General features: G+C 33.4%; 2 protein-coding genes across 2 annotated transcripts; one reads left to right on the forward strand and one right to left on the reverse strand.

The window, feature by feature from the left end:
- Positions 1-662: 662 nt before the first annotated feature.
- On the forward strand, positions 663-12,310 carry LOC148274785 (uncharacterized). The gene is made up of 6 exons (XM_088236603.1): positions 663-763; positions 972-1,083; positions 7,165-7,251; positions 8,236-8,340; positions 9,738-9,932; positions 11,417-12,310. Exons 3-6 carry the CDS (start codon positions 7,204-7,206, stop codon positions 11,561-11,563), a joined length of 495 nt encoding a protein of 164 aa, XP_088092729.1. The 5' UTR covers positions 663-763; positions 972-1,083; positions 7,165-7,203; the 3' UTR covers positions 11,564-12,310.
- Positions 12,311-13,792: 1,482 nt separating this feature from the next.
- Positions 13,793-22,711, reverse strand: LOC148274786 (heparan-alpha-glucosaminide N-acetyltransferase-like). The gene is made up of 10 exons (XM_088236602.1): positions 22,505-22,711; positions 22,293-22,420; positions 21,955-22,070; positions 21,707-21,863; positions 20,628-20,832; positions 19,811-19,975; positions 18,811-18,932; positions 17,731-17,900; positions 16,848-17,034; positions 13,793-14,575 (listed from the first exon to the last, which is right to left on the reverse strand). Exons 1-10 carry the CDS (start codon positions 22,643-22,645, stop codon positions 14,281-14,283), a joined length of 1,686 nt encoding a protein of 561 aa, XP_088092728.1. The 5' UTR covers positions 22,646-22,711; the 3' UTR covers positions 13,793-14,280.
- Positions 22,712-22,942: the final 231 nt, after the last annotated feature.

Genomic DNA, 22,942 nt, shown 5'->3' on the forward strand with positions numbered 1-22,942 from the left:
GTTACACCTTAACTAATAAATAATATAATTTTCAATAACAAAACATTGTTATTAAATCCAGATGCTTTCTGATGACACTTTATCTACCTAGTATATGGATGTCTGGTTTTAACAAAAACCACAGCCAGCCCAGTGTACGATGCTATAGCATACCGCGTCGTAGCTAAGATTGAGCGCCACTAACAAGATTTGAATTTTGCGCTCCCAAATACATAGCAAGAGAAAAACAAAAGAATGCTGCGCAAAGTGCGCCCGTGGCAGCCGCCCATCTGACCAGACCCTAGCTGTGACTTTACCAGCATCCCTTATCTCTTTTGACAACTCATTAAACATCTTAAATCCTTTATGGTACAGATTGTTCCGAGTTGCCTGTATTCTTCTTTATGGGAGATTAAAACATTCACCTCCCCTCGTAGGATAGAAATGAATTTCGTTGTTACGCTGAACATTACTGAATTAAATTTATTGTCAATTTAAAATATAATTTTCTGTTGGAATTGTTTTATAACTGCCAAAAACTCATCTGTGTATCAATTGAAGAATACATTTTTTTAAACAGTACCCACCTGCGATCTGAGAACAAGTGACCAAGAAATAAAAATAATAATTTTGTATTTATTTTTATTAACCAGTTCCATATAATAATTTGCTTTCAGGGCAACACTTACAAAAAAGAGTTTACAAGTAAAATTGGAGGTTTTAAGGGTGGATTGTTTAATTGGAACACATATCAAAATGTGAACACGTGCGCAAATGTTGGAGGGTAAATAATTGAATTAAGAATTTATTTATTTTTTCTAAATTAGACGTTTCACACTAGCAACGTAAGCATTTATTTACACAATTGGACTAAGTTATCACATAACGATTAAATATAAGATATATTTTATTTGAATATGACGTAATTAAAAGTTTATACTAACCGATGACATTTTTGCTATAACATAATGAATATCTTTTGATATTTTAAGAGCCCGTTTACTGAACCTCCTCAACTTGGTCTGCAGTACAGCTCAAGCCCTTAATACAACTGCAAGAGATGGCTGTTACGGATGTTTCGTCAGGTACACTTCCTTGCCACAGGTGAGATTTATACATTTATACTAGTCTTAGAGCTAATTAAATTTAGAGGACGACTTTTTGTCGTAGGTTTTGATTCCCCACATTAACATTTCGCGAAGGACACTCTAATGACGAGGAACTTCCGATCCCATTGAGAGTGTTCGGCGTTTGGTGTCCTGCTATCATTGAAACATTTTACTGTCTTAACTTTATTCGTCTCGAGCTGTGCTTGCGGAGTTATCTCATCGAACACATCCTGCGGCACTGTGTGCAATTGGATGCTGCCAGAGATGAGATGCTGAATGGTCTGACAGGAGTCGCGCGACCAGCGTGGAATGTGGATCTGATGGCCAACAGTTCGAATTTTGCACTCTTCCGTCAGTTTGTCCGGACTTGGGTATCGCGTTGGGAGCTCCTCAGATGCCCGGACGCCTAGGTGGGTAAAATATGTTAGGACAGACAACTGTTCCTGTGGGATGTTCATTCAGTTGGGACTGTGCTTCCTTCCGAGCAGAACGCACACGTTCTTTTGTTTTGTTCTCCTCTTACAGAGGTGGTATTCGGATCTTCTGCCTCTGACCACCCAGGGAGTCCTTCTTTATTCAAAGCCGTTCTCTCATTGTAATTAACCCTGTTTTTACTTATGTTTGTTGTGTTACCATAGTTTTAAGAAATTGTTTTTATAAATTTGGATACGTTTATTTATGTAAATTATTTGTGTAAATATATTTTTTTTGAACTAAAAAAACAGAGGCATTGAGGGGATCCTGAGGGGTGGGGATGACCAGTTAGCCTCTGTTCATACATCCTCCTCTCCCTTCCTTAATCTGCATAGAGTTTGTATTCCTTAATGATATTTATAATAACTTTCCTCTATGCGCAGCTGACAGAGAGTCTCCCAGGACTCTATAACAGCTGCGGGTGGATGGTGGGCTTAAGGATCTCCCCTCAATGTCTTAACTTTATTATATCATGTATAATATTGCCTCTATTGACAATTCCTTGTGACTTATCACTATTTGAAGATCCTGTAAATCCTCATCCAGACTTTGCATCGTGCCTCCAGGTTATATTCACGGTAAACTAAAAAGGGTGCAATGTAACACCGGATGAGGGACATCTTGAGGAGCAGCTCCTAAAAAAGGCCCCAGCCGAAACATTCCACCAGACCATAAAGTTATTGATATATGAAACCACAACTTTACAAAGTTTTTCTTTGAAGTAAACTTAGAAGCATATTATTTTTTTTTAATGGAAAAAAACAATAATTATCTATCAGCAATATTTTGAATTTGTCCAAATTTTTCTAGACAAGGACTGGATTCAACTCCCTGGGGAGCTGTTAATATTACAACAGAGATGAAGAACATTTCAGAGAAGGTAATATAGAAGTCTAGGCATTTGCAGGGCTTTTGATCTGTCATTGGCTGGTTTAAGTGGCAACTTTACACACTGTAGCATTCATCATTCTGCACATATCATCATCATTCCCTTTCCGCGCCTAATGGTGCCTAGGGCACTGCATTGGTACACCAATCGCAGCGTCTCTTGAACATTTTTGTTACATGATGATCAATCTTACACTTCAGGTACCAGTCCAGGGATTATGAAATATTCTAGTATGAAAACACCCTTTTGAATAAATATGTCATATCAACCATGTCGGGAATCGAACCTGAGACCTCTTGCATGGCAGGCTAACGCGCTGACCATTACATTACGAGGTCGACACATATTTGAAGATCTATATTCCTTCAATTATTTCACCTGTTGATATTTGTGAAGTTAAAGAGCTGAAACCTTTATTTATACGCAGTGTTTAAAACTGTCTGAATATTTTGTTAATTATCTCTGTTCATTAAGTTAGTCTTCTTTGTTTATTCTCAAATGTAAAAATATTTAAAAAAAAGAAGAGTTTATTGTTAAGTGTCCTCGGCACGGGTAACCCCAGTGAGGACACATTATTTTTATTATTAATTCTAGTTTGTAAGAGATAAAATAAAAATAAAAAATGCGGGTGAGATTCGTGTAATTGAATTATTTCACCTACATACTAGGCAACACCTGATTATTTTTTCGATTTCTATACTTCTTCATGGACCAGGTGGATTTGTTGAGTGGCCACTTAAACCAGCCAATGACAAGTCATAAGCCCTGTAGACTTCTAAATAAAAAAAAGCTCTGTAAATGCCTAGACTTCCGCATTCCCTTCTCAAAAATGTTTTCCCTCTCTGTTGAAATAAATTTTAACATGATTAACACCCTAGGGAGGAAATCCAGCTAGTCTGCAAGAATTTGGACATACTCAAACATTGTTGTCTTAGACTTCTATATTACCTTCTCTGAAATGTTCTTTATCTCTGTTGTAATATGTTAATAATTATCTATGGGTGAGTAGGTTTAGACGTAGTAGGTGAGACGTTTCAGTTACCATGGCAGGAGCCATCTTCAGGGTAAACTGAGTGTTTTGTAGAAGAAAATATGTGTTCATGTACTAGTAATTTATACCGTGTCGTAGTCAGCAGCAGGCACATTCCGTGTCATTTTTGCAGTGCGTAGTGCCGGGAACCATGTTGAGTTTAATTTAATTTTTTGTATTTGGGTGTACTTCAATAAGGAAGTTCAGAAGTTTTTTTAATTTAATTTATTTGTTAAAAGACTATTAAACCAAGCCAAACACCTTTTTTCAATAATACACCAGTTAGTTTTATCAACAATATTTTGAGTAAATCTTTGTCTAAATGTTTATTTAGATCTAAATTTGTCGCCCTCTTTGTTCCAACGCCCTCTCTATTGCCACAAATTTAGACCTAAATAACTCCTCAGAGAGGAAATCCAGCCTTTCTTCAAACATTTGGACATACTCAAAACTTTTTTGGTACTAAATATTATTTAATATTCAGTAATTGAAATTCCGACCATCAAACACAACAATGTATATTTTTTAAGGCGTTTTAAGTACTGGCATCAAAAAGCTGCAGTGAAAGTGGATGATGAATTGACATCGGATATAGACAAATGTCGAGGAGTCCGGCAAGGATGCATTTTGTCTCCTCTCCTTTTTAATATGTACTCGGAAGCCATTTTTAGAAATGCGGTAAATGAACTAACAAACGGCATTAGCATATATGAACAAATTATAAACAATATCCGATACGCGGATGATACTGTCCTTCTAGCAGATAGTATGGAAAGCCTGCAACTATTATTGGACAAAGTTTACACGGCAAGTTTGAATAAAGGGCTAGAGATGAATATTCCCAAGACTAAATGTATGGTTATTCGGCAAAAGCCACAAACTTTCCCAATGACTTTAAAACTTGGAGCGCAGTTTATTGAGCAAGTTCATCAATATAAATATTTAGGATGCTGGCTGAATGATAAATGGGATCACTCGCGAGAGATCAAAGTCAGAATAGAGGTGGCACGAGACTGCTTTTTCAGGATGCGTGACCTTCTTTGCAGTAGAGACTTTAATTTAGACCTCCGAATGCGCATTACTCGATGTTACGTCTTCTCAGTACTTTTTTATGGCGTCGAAACGTGGACACTCACCCAAAACACTTCAAAAAAGATCGAAGCCTTTGAAATGTGGTGCTACAGGAGGATATTAAAAATCTCCTGGGTGGATAGAGTCCGAAACGATGCTGTTCTCCGACGGATGGAAAAAGATAAAGAGGTACTGAAGACCATAAAGAAAAGAAAACTTGAGAGGTGAAAAATATAAAATTTTAAAAGTCATTCTACAGGGAAGGATTGAAGGGAGACGCAGTGCAGGTAGAAGGCGCAACTCTTGGCTTAAGAACTTGCGCGACTGGTTCCATTGCAGCACTCAGTCCTTGTTCAGAGCAGCTGCCAATAAAGTAAGAATCGCAATGATGATTTCCAACCTCCATCGGGGAGAGGAACCATAAGAAGAAGAAGAAATAATGTGACGCCGGTTTTGGGGACATTTAGTTGGGATTTGCGTCCAATAAATTCAGTAATAAAAAGGGTATCTCATTGATATATTAAAGTAGGAAAATTCTTATCGATTCTATATTTACTTCATTAGTACAACTTTTGTTTGTCATGTACACAGTGCTCAGGTAGGTAGGACATTTTCACGAATGCGGAACATTGATAACAGGTGTTTAACAATGGATAGTGGATTAAGTCTTGCTTCCACATTAGATAATATCGAATTAAGTAATTACTCATACATATCTTTGGTGATTATTTTTTAATCTCGATTCCATTGAAGTTGTAATCCATAACTTATTTACGTTAAAATACATTTTTAACCATGAAAATATTAACTTTATTTAAATCGTAAGGCAAATTTATTTCGTAAGGCATTGCGAAATAGGTTTTTTTTAATAATCTTTTTTGTATTTTTTTCTTACATTATGGAAAAAAATACACACTATAAATATGTTAAAATAAGAAACAAAAAATAAACCTAAAAGAACAAATGAAAAGTTAGTTTATTCCAAAAAACAGTATCTCTGATAAATTCTTGTAATTTGTTTATTTATTTACTAAAAATACGACATAAGCAAATTACAACAGTTACATGAAGAAACATATGTACAAGAAACTGAACAAAAGTAATATAAAACCATGTTGCAAAGACAAACAAGGACAATTAAAAAATGGTATACAATAAATTAATAAACACGATAAACATGTAAATCTTCGAGCTAAACTATGCCAATCCATCTTCATCCCACACTGTTTTATTGGCAAAAATATCTACAAAAAGCCGGAAGATCTATTCCATAGAATTTCAACTTGTGTGACGAATTGACCGATCTACACATTCTGGACATTGGGGCATAAAACAAAAGTTGCTCTTAGCAGATTTAATAAATAGCAGATGTTGACTTCTGGTGACATGGTTGGGAACATGAAAAGAAATTAATTGAAACAGAGATGGGACATCAATTATAGAATTAAGTATTTAGAAAATGCTTAGAAGATCTCAGTTCTACGTTTCTCAAATGAAGACAGATTATATGAATAATTACCCCTTTGCAATCCGAGCAACCATGCCACTTTTATCCTAAAACGGTGTTGGACATACTCGATATGGTCAATATGAGTCCTATAGAATGAAGACCAAATTGGAGAAGCATATTCTAGATGGAGTCGAACTAGTGAGCAGTAAAGAGTTTATGAAGACTTTACTATCTACTATCTAGAGACGGTGGACGATGCATAATGAGGGTTGAAAGTATTTTTTACGAGTATTTTAGTAAAACTTATATGAACGGCATTTGAGTAGTAAAATGTTTTTATAGTAATATTAATATTATTGGTAATTCCTGTGTTAAGAAAAAATGTGAGGTATGTTTAGAAGGTTCTGTATGCATAATATGCCTCGGTAGATAGAAGGTAATGATTTATTTATATTAATTATGTATAAGAACGTTGAGTTTCTACTTCCGACAAAATTCTACACCCTTAATTATTGTTCATAGAACCTGAAGGATTATTTTGTCAGTTTTCACCGCTCGATTAAAAAAAACCCCATAAAAAATCTCCCCAATAGTATATTTATATTTTTATATTGTACCTACTCAAATACGCATTCAAATTTTTGGGTCATTTTCAAGTAAGTCTAAACGACTAAATATTGGGTTCGAACCTCAATTTTCTGATTCATGGGTCCACTACACTACCACGAAATCAGAATCCGGTTCATATTACTCTGTGGAATACACCCGGAGACCAATGCCCACTGTCACCTGACCTACTATCGTCTTAAGAACAGTGCGGAACGTGAATCGTGCATTTCCTGTACAACAACAAAGCAATCAAAACATCTAAATAGTAGTTTAGTTATACGATCTCAGTAATTATGTATGTATGTTCATTATTATATTTTGAACCATTTACATTATTTTTATAAGTCTGTTTTCTTTTCTTATTCTTTAAATTTTATTTTATTTTATTTTTACTTACTTTATTTTGATTACTGTATATGCATATACGTATTTTCATTTTGTTTGCAACACTATATAATTAGTTTAAATTGGACATTGTCCGTAAATTTGTTAAACAAAATAAAATATACCTTTCTTGACCATCTGTTCTAAAATATGTTTTCTTTATATTTAGGGTCAAGAACAGCTCATCGGTTTGAGTTCTTGCGCTACCATGTATTTTACTGGTACTTCTTATGCCTCGTGTGCTACAAGATTAGCGGTAAGTGGACGACTCAAATTTCTACTCAGTTAAATAGCAACAAAAATCAGATTATTCGAGATAATCGTGCTAATCATCGTTACAGAGAAATTGTTATATTAATACTTTATTTTATTTTATTTATTTTGAATACAAACAGATGTACAGGTTAAATGATTATAAATAGAAACTATAAAAAATGTTCATGTAAAAAAATTAAGGCCTGCCATCCAATAATATGTATTCGCTTAGTTATACTAAAATAAAGCGACGACGCGTCGTTCAAACTGTATGAAGAATAAATATACTATGTATTAAAATAAAAGATATGTGGACAAAACAAGGAGATACTGGGAAGGAAAATAAGGAAATCGACGAGGAGTGGTGAAGGATGCACGAAGGAAAGTAAGAGTGGAAAATTGCATTTGATTTGCTGACGAGAAATAATCAGCAAAAAAATACAAAACGTCTATTCTCTGTTATTCTGAATCAAGCCTATTAGTTATCTTATTTATTTATTCATATTTTACTCTTACAAACTATCCAACCCGTGCCAAGGACACTTAACAATATACTTTTTTGAAATGTTTTTACAATTGAGAATAAACAAAAAAGACAAACTTAATAAACAGAGATAATTAACAAAATATTCAGACTGTTTTAAAAACTAGGTATATATGTACATCTATTTTATCTATATCACAAAACGCACAATGAAAATAACAAAAACCTAACATAAGCTATACGCTTGTGGAGCAGTTGATTCAATATTGTTTTGGGCGAATGAGATAATTCATTTTACTTCTACCTAGCTCCACTATCCATTTTTTATAGCCTTTTAAAACATTTATGTATGTGTGTAAAATAAATCAAGACTATTACATATACGAGGGATGGTAGAATGTTTCCGATGATTGGTTTTGATGTTACGAATATAGAAAATGTTAGACAGTCTAGTTGGTTCTGGGAAATCAAATTTATTAAAACATATACTTGTTTTTTTAGATTATTTCAGGAACAACTCAAGTACTGACGCCGATTAATGGAAACTGTACAAGCGGATTTTGCGAATTTGTTCGGTGTTTAAGAAGATCCAACTCAAATAATGTAGTAGGTGTTTTGTTTTTTTGTTTTATTTGCCGTACAATCAGTAGGTACCTAAATCCCAAAACATATTTTGCCAATATCCAAAGTACCAATCAGTTTGTTTTCGTAAACTACAGTTTTTGCTTAACTTTTATTCTAGTATTTTGTTTTGTTGTGGATCCTTAATCTATCTTTATTTTGATTTTATGTGCATGCGTTATGTCACGTTTAGTTCAATGCACATGCGTGCCCCTACTCAAAACGGATTTTTTGCGAATCAGGGCAAGTACACTGGCATAAGTCGTTCCTGCTTGAGTCACTATAAACTGTGTCTCAGTAATCAACTTATATATGTAGAATGTTGTTAAATAAATAAATAAAAATAACAGTATGCGTATGAGCACATGTTTCTCCCGAGAAATTAAGTAATTTCATATATAATGATGGTTTTTTTTATTTATATCCCTACAGAGATGAGGTAGAATTTTTTCAAATTCAGGATTATGGATATTCGAGCGAAAAAATTCTACCTCATCTCCGTAGGGATATAAATAAAAAAAAATATATATTCCTACTCCCCCTTGGGAGAAAATCCAGATTTGTGTGTGTACAAGTACACGTACCAAAAATAATGTTGAATAATGATGGTATTTAAAAATGCTAACCACTCGCAATAGCAACTGCTAAAAGTTCTTGTCAAACAAAACAAACAAACAAACCATCACGCCGTTTCCCCGTAGGGATAGGCAGAGAGGATAGAACTCCACAACACTCGATCTTTGCATACAGATCTCGCTTCCTCTACATTCATACATCTTCTCATGCACGCGCGCCGATTATTCCGACTTTTGACATGTCCATCTTTAAGTATTTGTTGGATTTGGTCATGCCATGTCTTTCTCGGTCTTCCTCTATTTCTGCATCCATCAACATTCGCATTGTAAATATTCTTCGTCGTTCTCCCGTTCTCTCGCTGTCCATTCGTTCTACATGTCCAAACCAGCGCAGAGCTCCTTTCTTGATTTTGTCGATAATGCTTGTCTCAGCCTTACATAATGTACGCATCATAAAGTTCTTGTTAATATTAAAAATATAATATAATTATGGCAATTGGGAAATATCACATACTACGAATACCAATAAAAATACACGAAATGGATTTAGAATAATTAATTGCATTTTCAAAATCAATATGGATATTGAGATGGAATATTTTCATACATAAATGAGAAAAAGAAATTTAATATAAATACGTTACAAGAAAAACGCGACGTGTTTGGTATTGGTTGTTGTGGCGTCAAGATTCGTGATAATGTTCTAAACAAATTTAAATGACCAGAAACAAATAAACAACATGAAAGATTATCATTATGCATTATTCATTTGATTCATATTTTAGGCACTTAATTGAATTGTTTCAGATAGCACAGTGCGCACGGGAAGTGCGAACCTTGGGTGCTGTAAACGTCACGTTGGACAATGATAACATCCGATACTACACCAACATGACGAGCTGTATTTTGGCTAAAACCAGGTGTAATACTTACAACCCCATCACGGGGGATGTTCAACTTCCTGGGATTGCTAATGTCAACACTGGCAAGTTACCTTCACAGGTAAAAATCACAATTTTTGTATTCTTTGACTGAAAAACTCTGCGAGAGCTTCCTATTGATTTAAAATATTTACTATTAGATGACATTAAAAGAAATTTTACCTTCGTTTTCATCGTAGTGTATTTGTAGGCATAAATTCGAGCTTATCTTTATCGAATGATGAAGTTAAGGTGATTAGATTACGCTTCACGCCTGAAAGAGATTTACTAATGCATGTCGTTATAGTAGTTAAACTTGAATTTTCTACCCAAAATCTATTTGTATACAGCGAGGAAGTTCAGTGGTTCAAACAAAAAAAAAAAAAATTGTAAAGACTAGATCAATTTAAAAAAAAAAGTTTTGTATTTCTGAAATTCCGCGCGTGACGTCCCAAGTTCTCTTCCGCTTCTTCTCGGTCAATTCTGCCGATTGGTCCGTTGACGGTAAGCAAACCGGCTTACCCAACTCTCTTATCATCGTTTGATTCATATGCACTAGTGACGTCGTTCAAAACAGTTCGTTTTTATTGAAAAAAAAAAATCTATATTTTCATGAAACTTTATCGGAATCATTTATTGAATCTAATTTCCCGTAGGCCTGAAGTTCCTCATTTAACGGTAAATAAAAGGTAGTACCTATGTATTTGAGAAAACCAACTAATTATCTTATAAAAAATATTGGAATTTTGTGATAAAAATATTTGAATTTTGTGATAAAAAAATCGAAGTGACTTTACTTACAAACTTAGGTACATTTTTTCGTTCCAAGTATAATCAGTTTCAAAAACAATGCTTATTATTATTATGGATAACTTATATAGCGCCATTTTTGTAATATAAACCCTCACATGCTATAATAGTATGGCGTTTATTTACAAAAAAGACATAGCGAAATATAAATTAGTGCAGTCAGGAATACAAAATATGAAAGAAAGAAGTAAAGGTTACATTTATAATTCTTTTTTGTAATTTATATGTTATCCTAAAAATATTAATAATTAAAAATAAAATAAACAAACTAATGTAAGACGTCACTCCCCATTATGTTCACAAGAATTGTTTTTTCTTTTACGTAAAGGGAAACGTTAATGTAAATATATGTATTTAATTCATATAAAAATTGTATTTAATAGTGATTGTACATTTTTATTTTTGTATCTCAGAGGCAGACAGATGCAAATCGTCAAATGTTCAACACAAGCCCAAAGAATCTACTTTCTCTAAGTGATTTCTAATAATTTATAACATTAATTAGTATATTCAGTATCTTAATACATTGGTTTATTCATTATAAAACATGTTTCTTTAAAATCAATGGACATGATCATAAACTGGATATGAAAATCAAAATGTAATTTCATCAAACTCTGGATTTGCATCCGTCTGCCTCTGAGGTACAAGTTTGTTATCTGAATATATATATTTTTTAAATATATAAATCGAAACAACATTAGGTAAAGCATTTATAATTTATATTTTCACAGATATCCCACTGTTTTATTTTAGGTGACATTATATAATTCGCTACAGACGGCACCCGATGGAACTTTGAGAGTAATTTCGTTCCCTTCAACACTTGGTGTCACCCAGACCTATTGTTCAACAGACACATCACTTGCTAATGCCAACTGGCTCAATAATGAATGTCCTTGATGTTAACTTGGTAACGTGTGTCCCAGTGCCTCGATTATGAACGCTATCTTCATCTGTATATATCGAAACAGAAGTTAAGTTTCGGTACTATCTGTATCTTACCTCGGTATGTTCTACCCGCTTGTCATATCGACATCATATGATCGAAACTAGCCAATGGAATGACCCCAAACAATTAGGCCGCGTTCCTTACGTCATTAAAATAGTTCTCATTTATAGTTTAAAAAGGCTTCTATAATAAAAATATATTTTTTAAAAATAAATCATAATGAAAGGAAAAAATGCTTAGTAGAACAAAATTTTTAATGCGTAGATAAACGTATCGAGGGGTTCTAGACCCGTCGGTATAAATCGACGTACTTACTCCAAAACTTGATGGTGAGGGGAATCGGTAGTGTACCTTTATAGTCGGTCGGGAGACTTTTATCTTCAACTATGACGTCATACTGAAGCTGTCATTTTAGAGCGCAGGTATGTGTTCCACGACGAACGCTTCCCCTTGGTTCATATCGATGTACCTACCCAAAACTTGAAGGTGGGTGGGCGGTAGTATGTCTTTGTAATCGCTAGAGGGAATTTATCTTCAACTATACCGTCAAGGTATGACGTCTTTATCTTCCCATCATAATCGAGGCCCTGATGTCAAGCTTGTTTCTGAATGTCACTGATATCTAACTTAGCAATGAATGTCCATGGCGTCTCACTTAGTGATGAATGTCCCTGATATAATAAAATCAACGCCCCAAAGGATACATAATTGAAAAAAAAATATTCTGCAGTTGTCCCTATAAACATTGTAGTCATTCAAACTTTTTTTTGAATAAAAATTTCGTTGCAGTTTTCATGAAAATAATTACGGCTTAAAATTTTTACCGTTTAAAATTAATATTATATAGCATCATATTGATGGGCTAAAATCCTTTACTACAAACTCACCGGCACATTCAATAAAAAAAATGAATATTCATACATCCATGTTTATTGAAAATACGCTGATATTTAATTTTATTTGTATTGTTTTTTGCATAATTATAGCTATTAATAAACCTTTTTTATTTTGATTATTTCTCTTTTTATTTTAATGGTACACAAAATAATTAAAAGGGATATTCTGCGCCTATTATTTTTAATGATTACAAACTGAAATAAAAGTAGCTTAATTCAACAACGTTAGTATGTCCAAATTCTGGCAGACTTTTTTCCTCTCTGTTGAAATAAATTTAAATAAAAAATAAATAAAAAAGGGAACTTATTTTCAAAAAATAAATTAGCCCCTTTTAATTTCGGTAGGTACAAGAGTAAATCAAAATTTGTGTATATTTGGATAAACGCCCTACACTTATTAAATATGAAAATCAAAATACCAAATACAAAACATAAGTTTTTTTTGCACCACAACAGGCCAGGAGGCCCAATTACAGTGGTGAATTACAACACAAATCAATTTTTTGTATTCTCACCGGGAATCGAACCCGGAACCTTCCGTGCTTAAGTCAAGTGTCCTAACCACTGTACCACGGAGGCTACGGATGTAAAACATGTACAGGTACGTATGGAAGCTCATCAAACAAAAATACACATTGCCGAATCAAAAATTTCAAAAATAAAATGAAAAGTACGAAATCGATGCTTTCATTCTCTATAGTCAACAAACACGCATGGGAATGTAATATTAAAACCAAGCATATATAGAGAATCGGAAAACGCCATAGATTATATAATATGGAACCTACTCATAGGCTGAATGGTGAATGTTACAATGTGTAAAGTGATCACTTAACCATAGTCTGGGTATTTACAGGGCTAATGACTTACTATTGGCTGGTTTATGTGGCCACTTTACACACTTTCTCAAAAATGTTTTCCCTCTCTGTAGGGAGTGAAATCCAGCCTTCTACAAACATTAGGATATACTCAAAACAATATTGTATTTGTTTATAATAATTTATAAACAAATAAACTATCAGGAATGCTCATCTCTTCAGCTCTTCATCAGCTCTTCTCAGGAGAGAACGCTTTCCATTCCTCGACATTGCACATCATTTTTAAGCTATTCCTTTTCCGTCCAAGATGCTAGACTTTGGAATGAGCTACCTTTTCATATAAAAAATGCATCTTCTCTAGCCACCTACAAGAAACGCCTGAAACATTATTTTATATCCCCAGAATCCTGCATTCCCTGAGTTTATACTGTTTTTTTTTTGCAAATGTATTTTTTATCCCTTGTTCTTTTCTTGGTTCCTCTTTCTGTCTCCTTCCAAACTCATTATCTGATCCCACATTCCTCATCATGTAAAACATAATGTACTTTTAATTTATTTTTTATCAATGTTAATATGTGCAAGCCTTATCTCCCAATTAAAAAAACAGCTGTTATTTAGAATTAATTAGGTTATTTTTTATTTTATTTTAACATATGTATGTATCTTTCGATACATATTTATGGTTTTTTAGATCAAAATTTTGACCAATCTCTTATTTTGATCAGTCTGTTTTTTGGTTGGCTGGAAGATATTGCTTTTAGCAATAAGTCCACCAAAATACTTATTCTTTGTAGTTTTGAATAAATAAATTATTCTTATTTATAAAAAAATAGACCTCACATGATGGACCCCAAATCCGCATTGATTTTGTACCTACAAAAAATAAATATTTGTGGACCTTTTGGATTTGATGATTTCGTATTGAATATCATCTCAAGACCGACCGCAGATTTCCTATACCGAGATAAAGACCTTCTTTCTGGCCATCTGGATGGCGATCAAGGTCCAGAAGAACGTCCCGGAGAAGGCTTGCATTAAGTACACGAAGTGCGTCCTGGCGTCAGGCAGGTACCAGTAGAACGGAAACATCTGAGAGCAGATGGAGTGGCCCACGTACATGGTGATGGAGTTCATTCCTGGCTGGATGAGAGGAGCGCCATCCCACACTTCCAAAACGTCTACAATGATGTAGAAGAAGGATAACATTATGAAGGCGAAGGAGCTTGTCAACAGGACGAAGGAGAGAGACCTAGAAACGAAAAAAGTTGATAAGCATATTTGGCGGACCCGTATTGTAGCAATTATGTGTCCAATAGCTCAATCACAAATAACTATCGACATGCTAATAAGCGACGTGATAACAATTTCTAACCATGGTTGTTTAACGTATTCGCGATCATGGAACATCCGTGAACACCTAATATTGAATGTCAAAATATTTACGTTTCGCGACGTATAATCCTGCTGCGCGATTACATATTTGAATTTCAACGGTGTAAATATGGAAAATATTCCAAAACTGGTATTCTCAATTATTTATTTTTTATTTATCGTGCTATTTATTGCATTTAGCCGACGGTTGGTAAGCCAAATGTTAAGAAAAGCAGTCGCCATAGTAATTGTAATTTAATTTTCACTTTTTTGTATTAGATACTCCTTACTTTTTTGCAAATGCAAAATATTGTATTATTTTTTATAGTAAACGCCGATTTTTGCCAGTGAACTGTAGTTATTTACGAGGAAAACAAAGAACAAACTGACACGAGCGTTGACTTAGATATTACACACGCGTTGACTTATGACTGCGATAAATTAAGGATGTTCATTATTGTTCATTGTGATCGCTCAAATGCTTAGTTCGTTTTTAAGCACGTCGATAGTTTTTTTGTGATTGAGCTACTGGTAGCATATTCGTATAATAAATAAAACGCATTATCGGCGGCCTCCGTGGTGTAGTGGTCAAGACGCTTGACTCACACACGAAAGGTTCCGGGTTCGATTTCCGGTGAGAACACAAAAATTAAAATGTGATTTTTCTCAAGCCTGGGTGTTCTGTGATATAATTCACTACTGCAATTGGGCCCTGGCCTGTTGTGGTGCAAAAATAAATAAATAAATAATTATTCGTTCGAGATCTTTTGGAATCGACCCAAAGTGACTTCGTAAATTGCAGACGTTTTGGGTAGATTCGCCTCAGTATTAACCAAATAAACCAAATTATTTTTAAGGCAACTGTATATTTTTGTTATTTTTTTTTTTTAAGTTTGAACGCTTCAAATAAAATAGTATCTATTAATTGAAAAATTTTCTTTTAAAAAATGCAAATAATACTAAGTAATTTGATTCAATACCAGATAAAATAATTTACACATGTTTTCAATAAAAAACGTTTTATTTATAAAGTAAACTGATTAAAATCTGCGATTTATATCTTATGACACAATTAATTATGTATTTGTATTAAATAATGACGTAAATAAGAGTCGAGCTTAAAAATACTTCTCATTTGATGGTGATCAATTTATTCAATTAGACATAAGTATTATACAGTGACAAAAAATCGATGATTATCCATTTAAGTTAAAATTTTATATCATCCCCTCGATCAAATAATACTTTTTGCTCATTAGGCATTTAACTAATACTGCCCTTCCAAATAATAAAAAAAAAAATCAATACAAATTTGGCATTAATTTATATTTTTGTTCTAAGATTGAAAATTAAATACTCAAAAAGACGAATGCGGAACATTTTACATACTGATATGTGTACCTTTAACTAAGAATATTAAAAAAATATTTTTAAAACCACTCGCATGTTTTAAGTGTATTTTAATAATAAAGATGAAAATCTTTTTAAGATTATGAAAGATATGATATATATGTCGCCGCCAAATTAATAAATCAGCCGCTCAATTGGCTAGGCTGTTCATTAAATGCCAGCATTCAATTGAATGGCAAGGACGTTCGAACCAATATAGTTCAACGTTCAACACGTTGAAATGGCTGAACGAAAAGCCGCCGGGTGAGGTAAGGATAGGTTGTAAATATAGTTAAGTAAAAATTATAGTTAAGTAAAAAACTAATTTGTTTTATTATTAAACTTAACGCAACCTATCCTAACTTCTTGTAGCAAAATAAATTAAATAATAAAATGATTATTATTGTTGTTATCAAATATTAAAACGAAATAAGCTAGGCGACGTTTAACTCTTTCGTTAAACGTTGCTTTCAACATTTTGGCTAAGCGTCCGTTAGCCGTTCAATTTAACGCCGACAGTTTAACAACCGCCTAGCCGTCCGATTGAATGGTTGATTTTACTATTTGGCGGCGACATATATTAACGTTGATTATTTTACGATGCATGAGTTTGTGAGAATTTCTAGTAATAAAATATCATTATTTTAAAATGCATAAAATAAAAATAAAATAATTCGCACATTATAAATCAAACACAAAATATCTCTCTTAATTAAATACATAAACTAATAATTCAATAATAATCGAATTGCAAAATTTACCACAAGTTCTTGTTGACTGGAATAACTCCATCTTCTCTGGAGAAGTTGCACAATAATGCGCCCAGTAGAGCGGTCACCGTGGCCCACAGGATCCACCTGATGATGAGCGGTTTCCACTTCTTGAAGTGGAGCAGAGTGTTTCCAGCTTGGAGCCCAAAGAACACATGGACAATGGACAGCAGACAGCCTAAAATGATTTACTCATAACAAAACAAAAATGGTTATGGTGACATCTAGTTCTTACGAAAATGTGATACTTAATGATTTTTTATCCATTCCATCTGTTAAGCTATCTTTCTGAGTGTACGATCGAGAGCGGCCTTGTATATCAGTAGATAAATAAAGACTATTGTTAAGTATACCGTCCTGGTAATTGTCAAAAGTCATGTAAAAATTATGTTGAAGCGAGCATTTTTTGCTTGAATTGGGATTTATTGGAGTTTATAATCGCTTTAAAGTGGGTATTTTTTAAAATAGAAGCGTTTATAATTGAGAGTTCAAGATCATCACGCTTTCCAACAAAAGTGCGTATAAACCGAGGGTCACATATAGCCAAATGAGATCACAAGAACCAAAACAGAAGTGCTAAACATTATTGAAAGAGTTGCAACATTGAATGTCGTTGGACGGTCACGTTACTCGCAGCTTAGACGATAGATTGGCGAAACCCCTTCTATATGCTGGCACCCTCGGACAACTACCAGAAAACCCGGAAGAACCCAGATTCGAAATTGACGGAATTGCTAGGCATGCGGAAACAGTCCTAGACCGTTTGGCGTGGAGGAGGATGCAGGAGGGCTACGCTTAGGAGTGGACGACTATAGACCGAAGAAGAATAAAATAAACGCCATTTTAAATGTTTGAAATTTTAATATTGTCTTACCGAAAATGGATTCTGGATCGAAAGCGCTTGATTCGTAGATTACTTTGGCAGTGGGATTTTGATAGATGTGGTTTTCTCCCAAAACTTGTACGTCGATATATTTAGTTACTCCCCCGATGCAATCTTTATTTGCCCAATTATCCTGTTTACCTCCAGCTCCAATATAGCCACTTGAAAAATAAAAATTGTTTAACACTTTGAGCACCGGCCGAATACACATAGAATTTACCCTGTGCCCGGCCCATTTTTGTGAAATTTCATGCTTTGTGAAGGCTTTCTTAAAAGGGTTATAATTATGAAAATACTGTGTACCAGCAGCGGAAAAGTACTAATAAAATTCACTAGAAGTCGATAAAATGCACTTTTTTAGACAGCTGGTAAACCACGTAAAACACGGGACCGGGACACAACGCGTGGTTATATAATCACGAATTTACACGTCATATTTGTATTTTAGTTTTAGTGCGTTTTTTCTAAACGCACCTTTCCGTAAATATGAGGAAAACCGTTCATACAACCACGAAATAAGGTAACCTAATTTTATTTTTTTATTTTATTTATTATATACGCCCAGAGGGCTTTTACATGACAGGTACAAAATTACAATTCAAGCGTTTCATTGTAGGTCTAATAAATATGTATCCATAAAAAAAATTAAAGTATCGAATTACATGATGATTTATAGATATACTTCTTCAAAAATAAAAGTTTAAAAAATGTTGTAAAAAAAGGTAAAATATTGCATAAAAGTAGGTAGTTACATAATTAAATACTTTCAAAAATTATGTAAGTTTTAGGCAAAAAAATTATAGTCAACAGTAGGTATTATTCACGTGGAGGTAAGAAAATACAAAAAGTCAGCGATTTTTACAGCATTCGAAAAATGTAAGTTATTTTGATTTCATCGCCGTAAAAATTTTTGATGTGAAAATTGACAATGAAAAAGAAACATCAATTTCTCTATACTAGTTTCCGAGCCGGTGTAGTACGACGATTGGAGAATTTTCTGATTGGATTTGATTGGAGAATTTTAAAGACCAATATTCTCGGGCGAAATTTAATAAATTTAATAATACTTACGTTGGACAGCCAGGAACTGGAGCCAAAAATACGACCAATAAGTGAATCAACACTAATAATAACATTATTAGCCATTGAAATCCCAATTCAGTAATGTCAATAAACATTTTAGCCCATTTTCCCTGAAATCATTTTTTAAACATTAAAATTGAATTTTAACATGTTTTTTTTTCTTTAATCACTATATTGTACTTTATACGTTAGTGTATTTACTTATAATGTGCTATTATTTTTTTGTAAAATTCAGTTTTACTTTTTATTTGCGGTACAGCGTGGGTTTAAGGTTCTTATTTGTACACTCATTTTAATTTTTTGATTTATATATTACGAAGAAAATTTAAAAAAAAAATATTGAAAAAAAAAAGAGTTGCTTACTTCTGCAGGGGAGAAGCGAGGGGGGTGTGGCCGCGCGGTCGACAGTGTACCAGACTCCCCCCTCCTCGTTTCTACACTGCAGATGTAAGCAACCGTTTGTTTTTTTTAATATTATATTTTTGTAAATTTCGTACGTTCTAAAAAAAATATTTGAATGTGCTAATATATCTTCTTGCTCATACTGATCTTCGTGGTTTCGGATGTGACAGGGTTTAAAGAACACCCTGTATACGCTCAATAAACATTTTCAAAGACGCTATAAATGACATAGGGTGATAAAATTATAACAAAAACGTTTGAAAATATAGGCAAAACTATTTATATAATACAAATAAAATAGTACCTCATTCGACAGAACTTATATAGAAATATAATAGCAGTACACTGTTTTAGTTCGTACATATATTATGTTGTTTTCTAATTACTATCCACGGATATTATTATGCTTTTGCTACTTTTGTAATTTACCCGTGAGCTTAAATTGAGCTTAAATAAGAGCTTAAAATGAATTTCTAATGGGGTTTAATAATTTGAAATAGGTATCCATATTCTATATAGGTTTACCCAAAGAAATAGAGAGAAAATGTATGGCGATTTTAATAAATGTAAAATCATAAACTTTTACCATTGGTTCCTGTTTCAATTTCTTGCCAAATATAACAGCAATAGAACCAACAACCCAGTAGCACACTCCGAATCTCTGCAGGACCCCAAACACCCTCATTCGCTCAAAGGGTGGACCAAACGCGGTTCCTAGACAAAATCCCAACAAGAAAAGCGTAGCCGATCTCTGGAATGAAAAAAATAGTTACACTCGAGACAAAACAGAAAAAATGTTAATTATTTGGGACGTTATTTACTAAATTGTTGAGCTATAAATCTTCTTACGAAAACTTTTCATCGTGCTTTGATGGCTTATTCTCCTTATTTTTAATGGGGGTTATGCTTTCTTTTTTGTTCTTGTTGCGTATAAACACAAAAGTTACTGTTATAAAGGCTATATAATATTCTGCACGGATCTGGCGTGATAATAATTGGCCGTGGCCTTATCTAACTGCTTCGCATTTGCTTGAGTGACAAGGAAACTACAGAAAAACCATCAAGAGAAGCTGAACTATTGACATACATCATCAGACTTTCCATTCCCTTCAATAATGTTTGCGGTGTCCTTCTTAGTTTTTTTTTACAATGGCATAATCTTTCTCACCATGAATGATATTCGTATCACCCCTCGTGACAAGTTTAATCTGATCTGATGACGCATAGTCCTCTTTCTGTGGTTTCAACATCACGATTTCAGCATTATTGTAACATAAATTTGTAAGTGCTGGCTAAAAGTAAGACCAAAACTATTTGTGGCCTATCGACTCAGTTAATAAAAGCCGTATGATTAATTTTATTATAGAGCCGGATTTACGTCTACAATTATAACTTTTTCTTACTCTGAATATATCGACGAGCGCCTTAGACTTGGGGAGGCCTTTATTGACGATGGACCTGACAGAAATGGGAATACAGACTCCCATAATCCACAGGAAGAAGGGGAAGACCAGGTCTCCCACTGTGAGGCCATTCCACGTGGCGTGTTCTAACCACCAGTATCTACCGGCTCCGGCATTCACGAAGATCATCACCACAATACTCAAACTAAAGGAAATGAAAAATAAACTAGGATAATACGTAGCTTTCTCAGCACCAGGAAAACAAGGATGAAAATTTTGCATAAATGTTATAAAGTTACAAGTACTTGTTAAGTTGCAACGTTAGGTTGATCGGTATAAATAATTTTGCAGTATAATTTTATTTATAATCATTAAAGTTAATGCACGCTGCAAATCGATTTCTTTTTTTAATTCTTATTTTTGATTAACTTATAATCAATAGATTGATCGCAGATTTTAAAAGCTGCGAGTTTTAAAACATGTTCTTCGTGTTACTGTGTGTTTGTCGGGAATAAAATTTATTGTACTACGATCAATAAAGTTGGTGGTTTATTGTCAGTTGTGTAAATGAGAATACAAAAAAACTGCTGACGGAAACCCTTAATTTTAATGTAAATATAATGTTAATTAATGGAACGCCAACAACGAAAAAAAAATTTAATTGATGAATTTTTTTATGTCAAAGAAGAGAAAAGTCCTAATCAGTCTTCTGAACACATCCTGTGATCTTGTCCCTTTCCACCTCTCTATGATTACCGAATGGAGCTTTTCGTTACTATCCGTGCCCCTGTTATAGGTCCTGTTGGATATACCGATCTGGTAGCTTCCAAAAATAATTTCAAGGATTTCAAAAAGTTTTGTAATCATTTCGGCGAATTGATCATGTCCAATCAATATCTCAGTCAGTGAAGAATTCCTTTCCCTCTTTTATATATCATGTATATTATGATTGTTGTTGTAAAAAAACAAAAATTAAATTTACAATCTGATTCGAGTTAACAAAATATTATTATAAAAAATACATAATTTGTAGGTACTCGTACTCGCCTTTCTACAAAAACATTTAAAAAAAACGTTACCCTCTGAATGTGTCCAATGATTTTACACGTTTTTTTATTGCTTGGTTTTTAGTGCTATCTGTTTCCGAAGTTCTTTTAAATATTTTTTCCTTTGCAAGTAGCATTGTCCTCCAAATCACAATCAGACCAAATATAATGAAAAAAAGTATCGCGAGCGCTAAAACATGAAAAAACAAATATGTACATATCGTTATTTCGATTATATTATTGTATACATTATTGTATAGTATTATAATTTTGGTACTTACGTAAATAAATGTTGACGGGTTGTTTTTCTTCCAATAAGCTGCACGTAGTATTTTCAATTTTAAGATTATATACGCCAAATTCACCGACATCAGGTTCAATATCACACAAAACATTGCTGAAATAAGACATTTAAATTTTGAAAAATCTCGTAAGATTTCAGTAAAATACTTCCATACTAAAAATACTCTAATTAAAATAATTATAAAAAAATCTCATCATTGCCAAAAAGATAATCAAAACAATAACAACATGACTAATTTTTATAGATCCAAATTCCACCTAACCTCCCCCGATTTCTGTTTTTCCAGCACAAGTTATTGACAAAAAAAAAACATACCTTTTTATTTCCTGGCCAACTGAATATCCTAAATCCTTTGTAAATATTCTCCATAATTCATTGTATACCGTGCTGATTTTAATAGTTTCACCTGAAGATTTTATATGGCCAAATTTTGTGTAAGGGCACTAAAAATATAATAAAATGGTTAACAATGATATCCGACTATTTTAAACATAAGTTTCATGACTATATTCATTCTTTTTACTAACATTGTGGCACTGACTAGACAAAGAGTAAATCCACGATTCTTGTCCCGTGTTATTCAGTCTTAGGTACGCTTCGTCAATTTGTAATTCTGTGAGATTCAATCCGTTGAATATATCAGCATTGGGATTTTCAATCCAACTCATTGTGACGCAATATGATTCAGCAGTGTCAAGAATTTGCCGACTTCTAGACCTGTTTAAGAAAATATTATATTAAATTATGTAATCAATAATTAGGAATAAGGAAAGATACATAACCATACATAATACTGTAATATTAGCGTTGCACTATCGGGCGCCCGAACCAGAATCGTGCTAAAATTCAATTTTGTCAAATATATGGTAAAATTGAAATAAACATTGATTCATAATGCTAAAACCATAATCTTTTTATTGAAAAATTTACTACTTTGTATATTGCACCATTAATTATTTATGACG

The sequence above is a fragment of the Micrasema longulum genome, unplaced genomic scaffold (assembly GCF_059751315.1).
Source record: "Micrasema longulum isolate JH-2025_06_02 unplaced genomic scaffold, ASM5975131v1 h1tg001582l, whole genome shotgun sequence".
NCBI classification, from domain to species: Eukaryota; Metazoa; Arthropoda; class Insecta; order Trichoptera; family Brachycentridae; genus Micrasema; species Micrasema longulum.

Coding starts and splice junctions, on each gene's coding strand:
- LOC148274785 (XM_088236603.1), top strand. CDS start 7,204: ATGTATTTTACTGGTACTTCTTATGCCTCGTGTGCTACAAGATTAGCG. Junction 8,341..9,737: donor GATCCAACTCAAATAATGTA/GTAGGTGTTTTG, acceptor GAATTGTTTCAG/ATAGCACAGTGCGCACGGGA. Junction 9,933..11,416: donor CTGGCAAGTTACCTTCACAG/GTAAAAATCACA, acceptor GTTTTATTTTAG/GTGACATTATATAATTCGCT.
- LOC148274786 (XM_088236602.1), bottom strand. CDS start 22,645: ATGAGTTGGATTGAAAATCCCAATGCTGATATATTCAACGGATTGAAT. Junction 22,071..22,292: donor GTTGGCCAGGAAATAAAAAG/GTATGTTTTTTT, acceptor GTCTTATTTCAG/CAATGTTTTGTGTGATATTG. Junction 21,864..21,954: donor ACCCGTCAACATTTATTTAC/GTAAGTACCAAA, acceptor TTCATGTTTTAG/CGCTCGCGATACTTTTTTTC.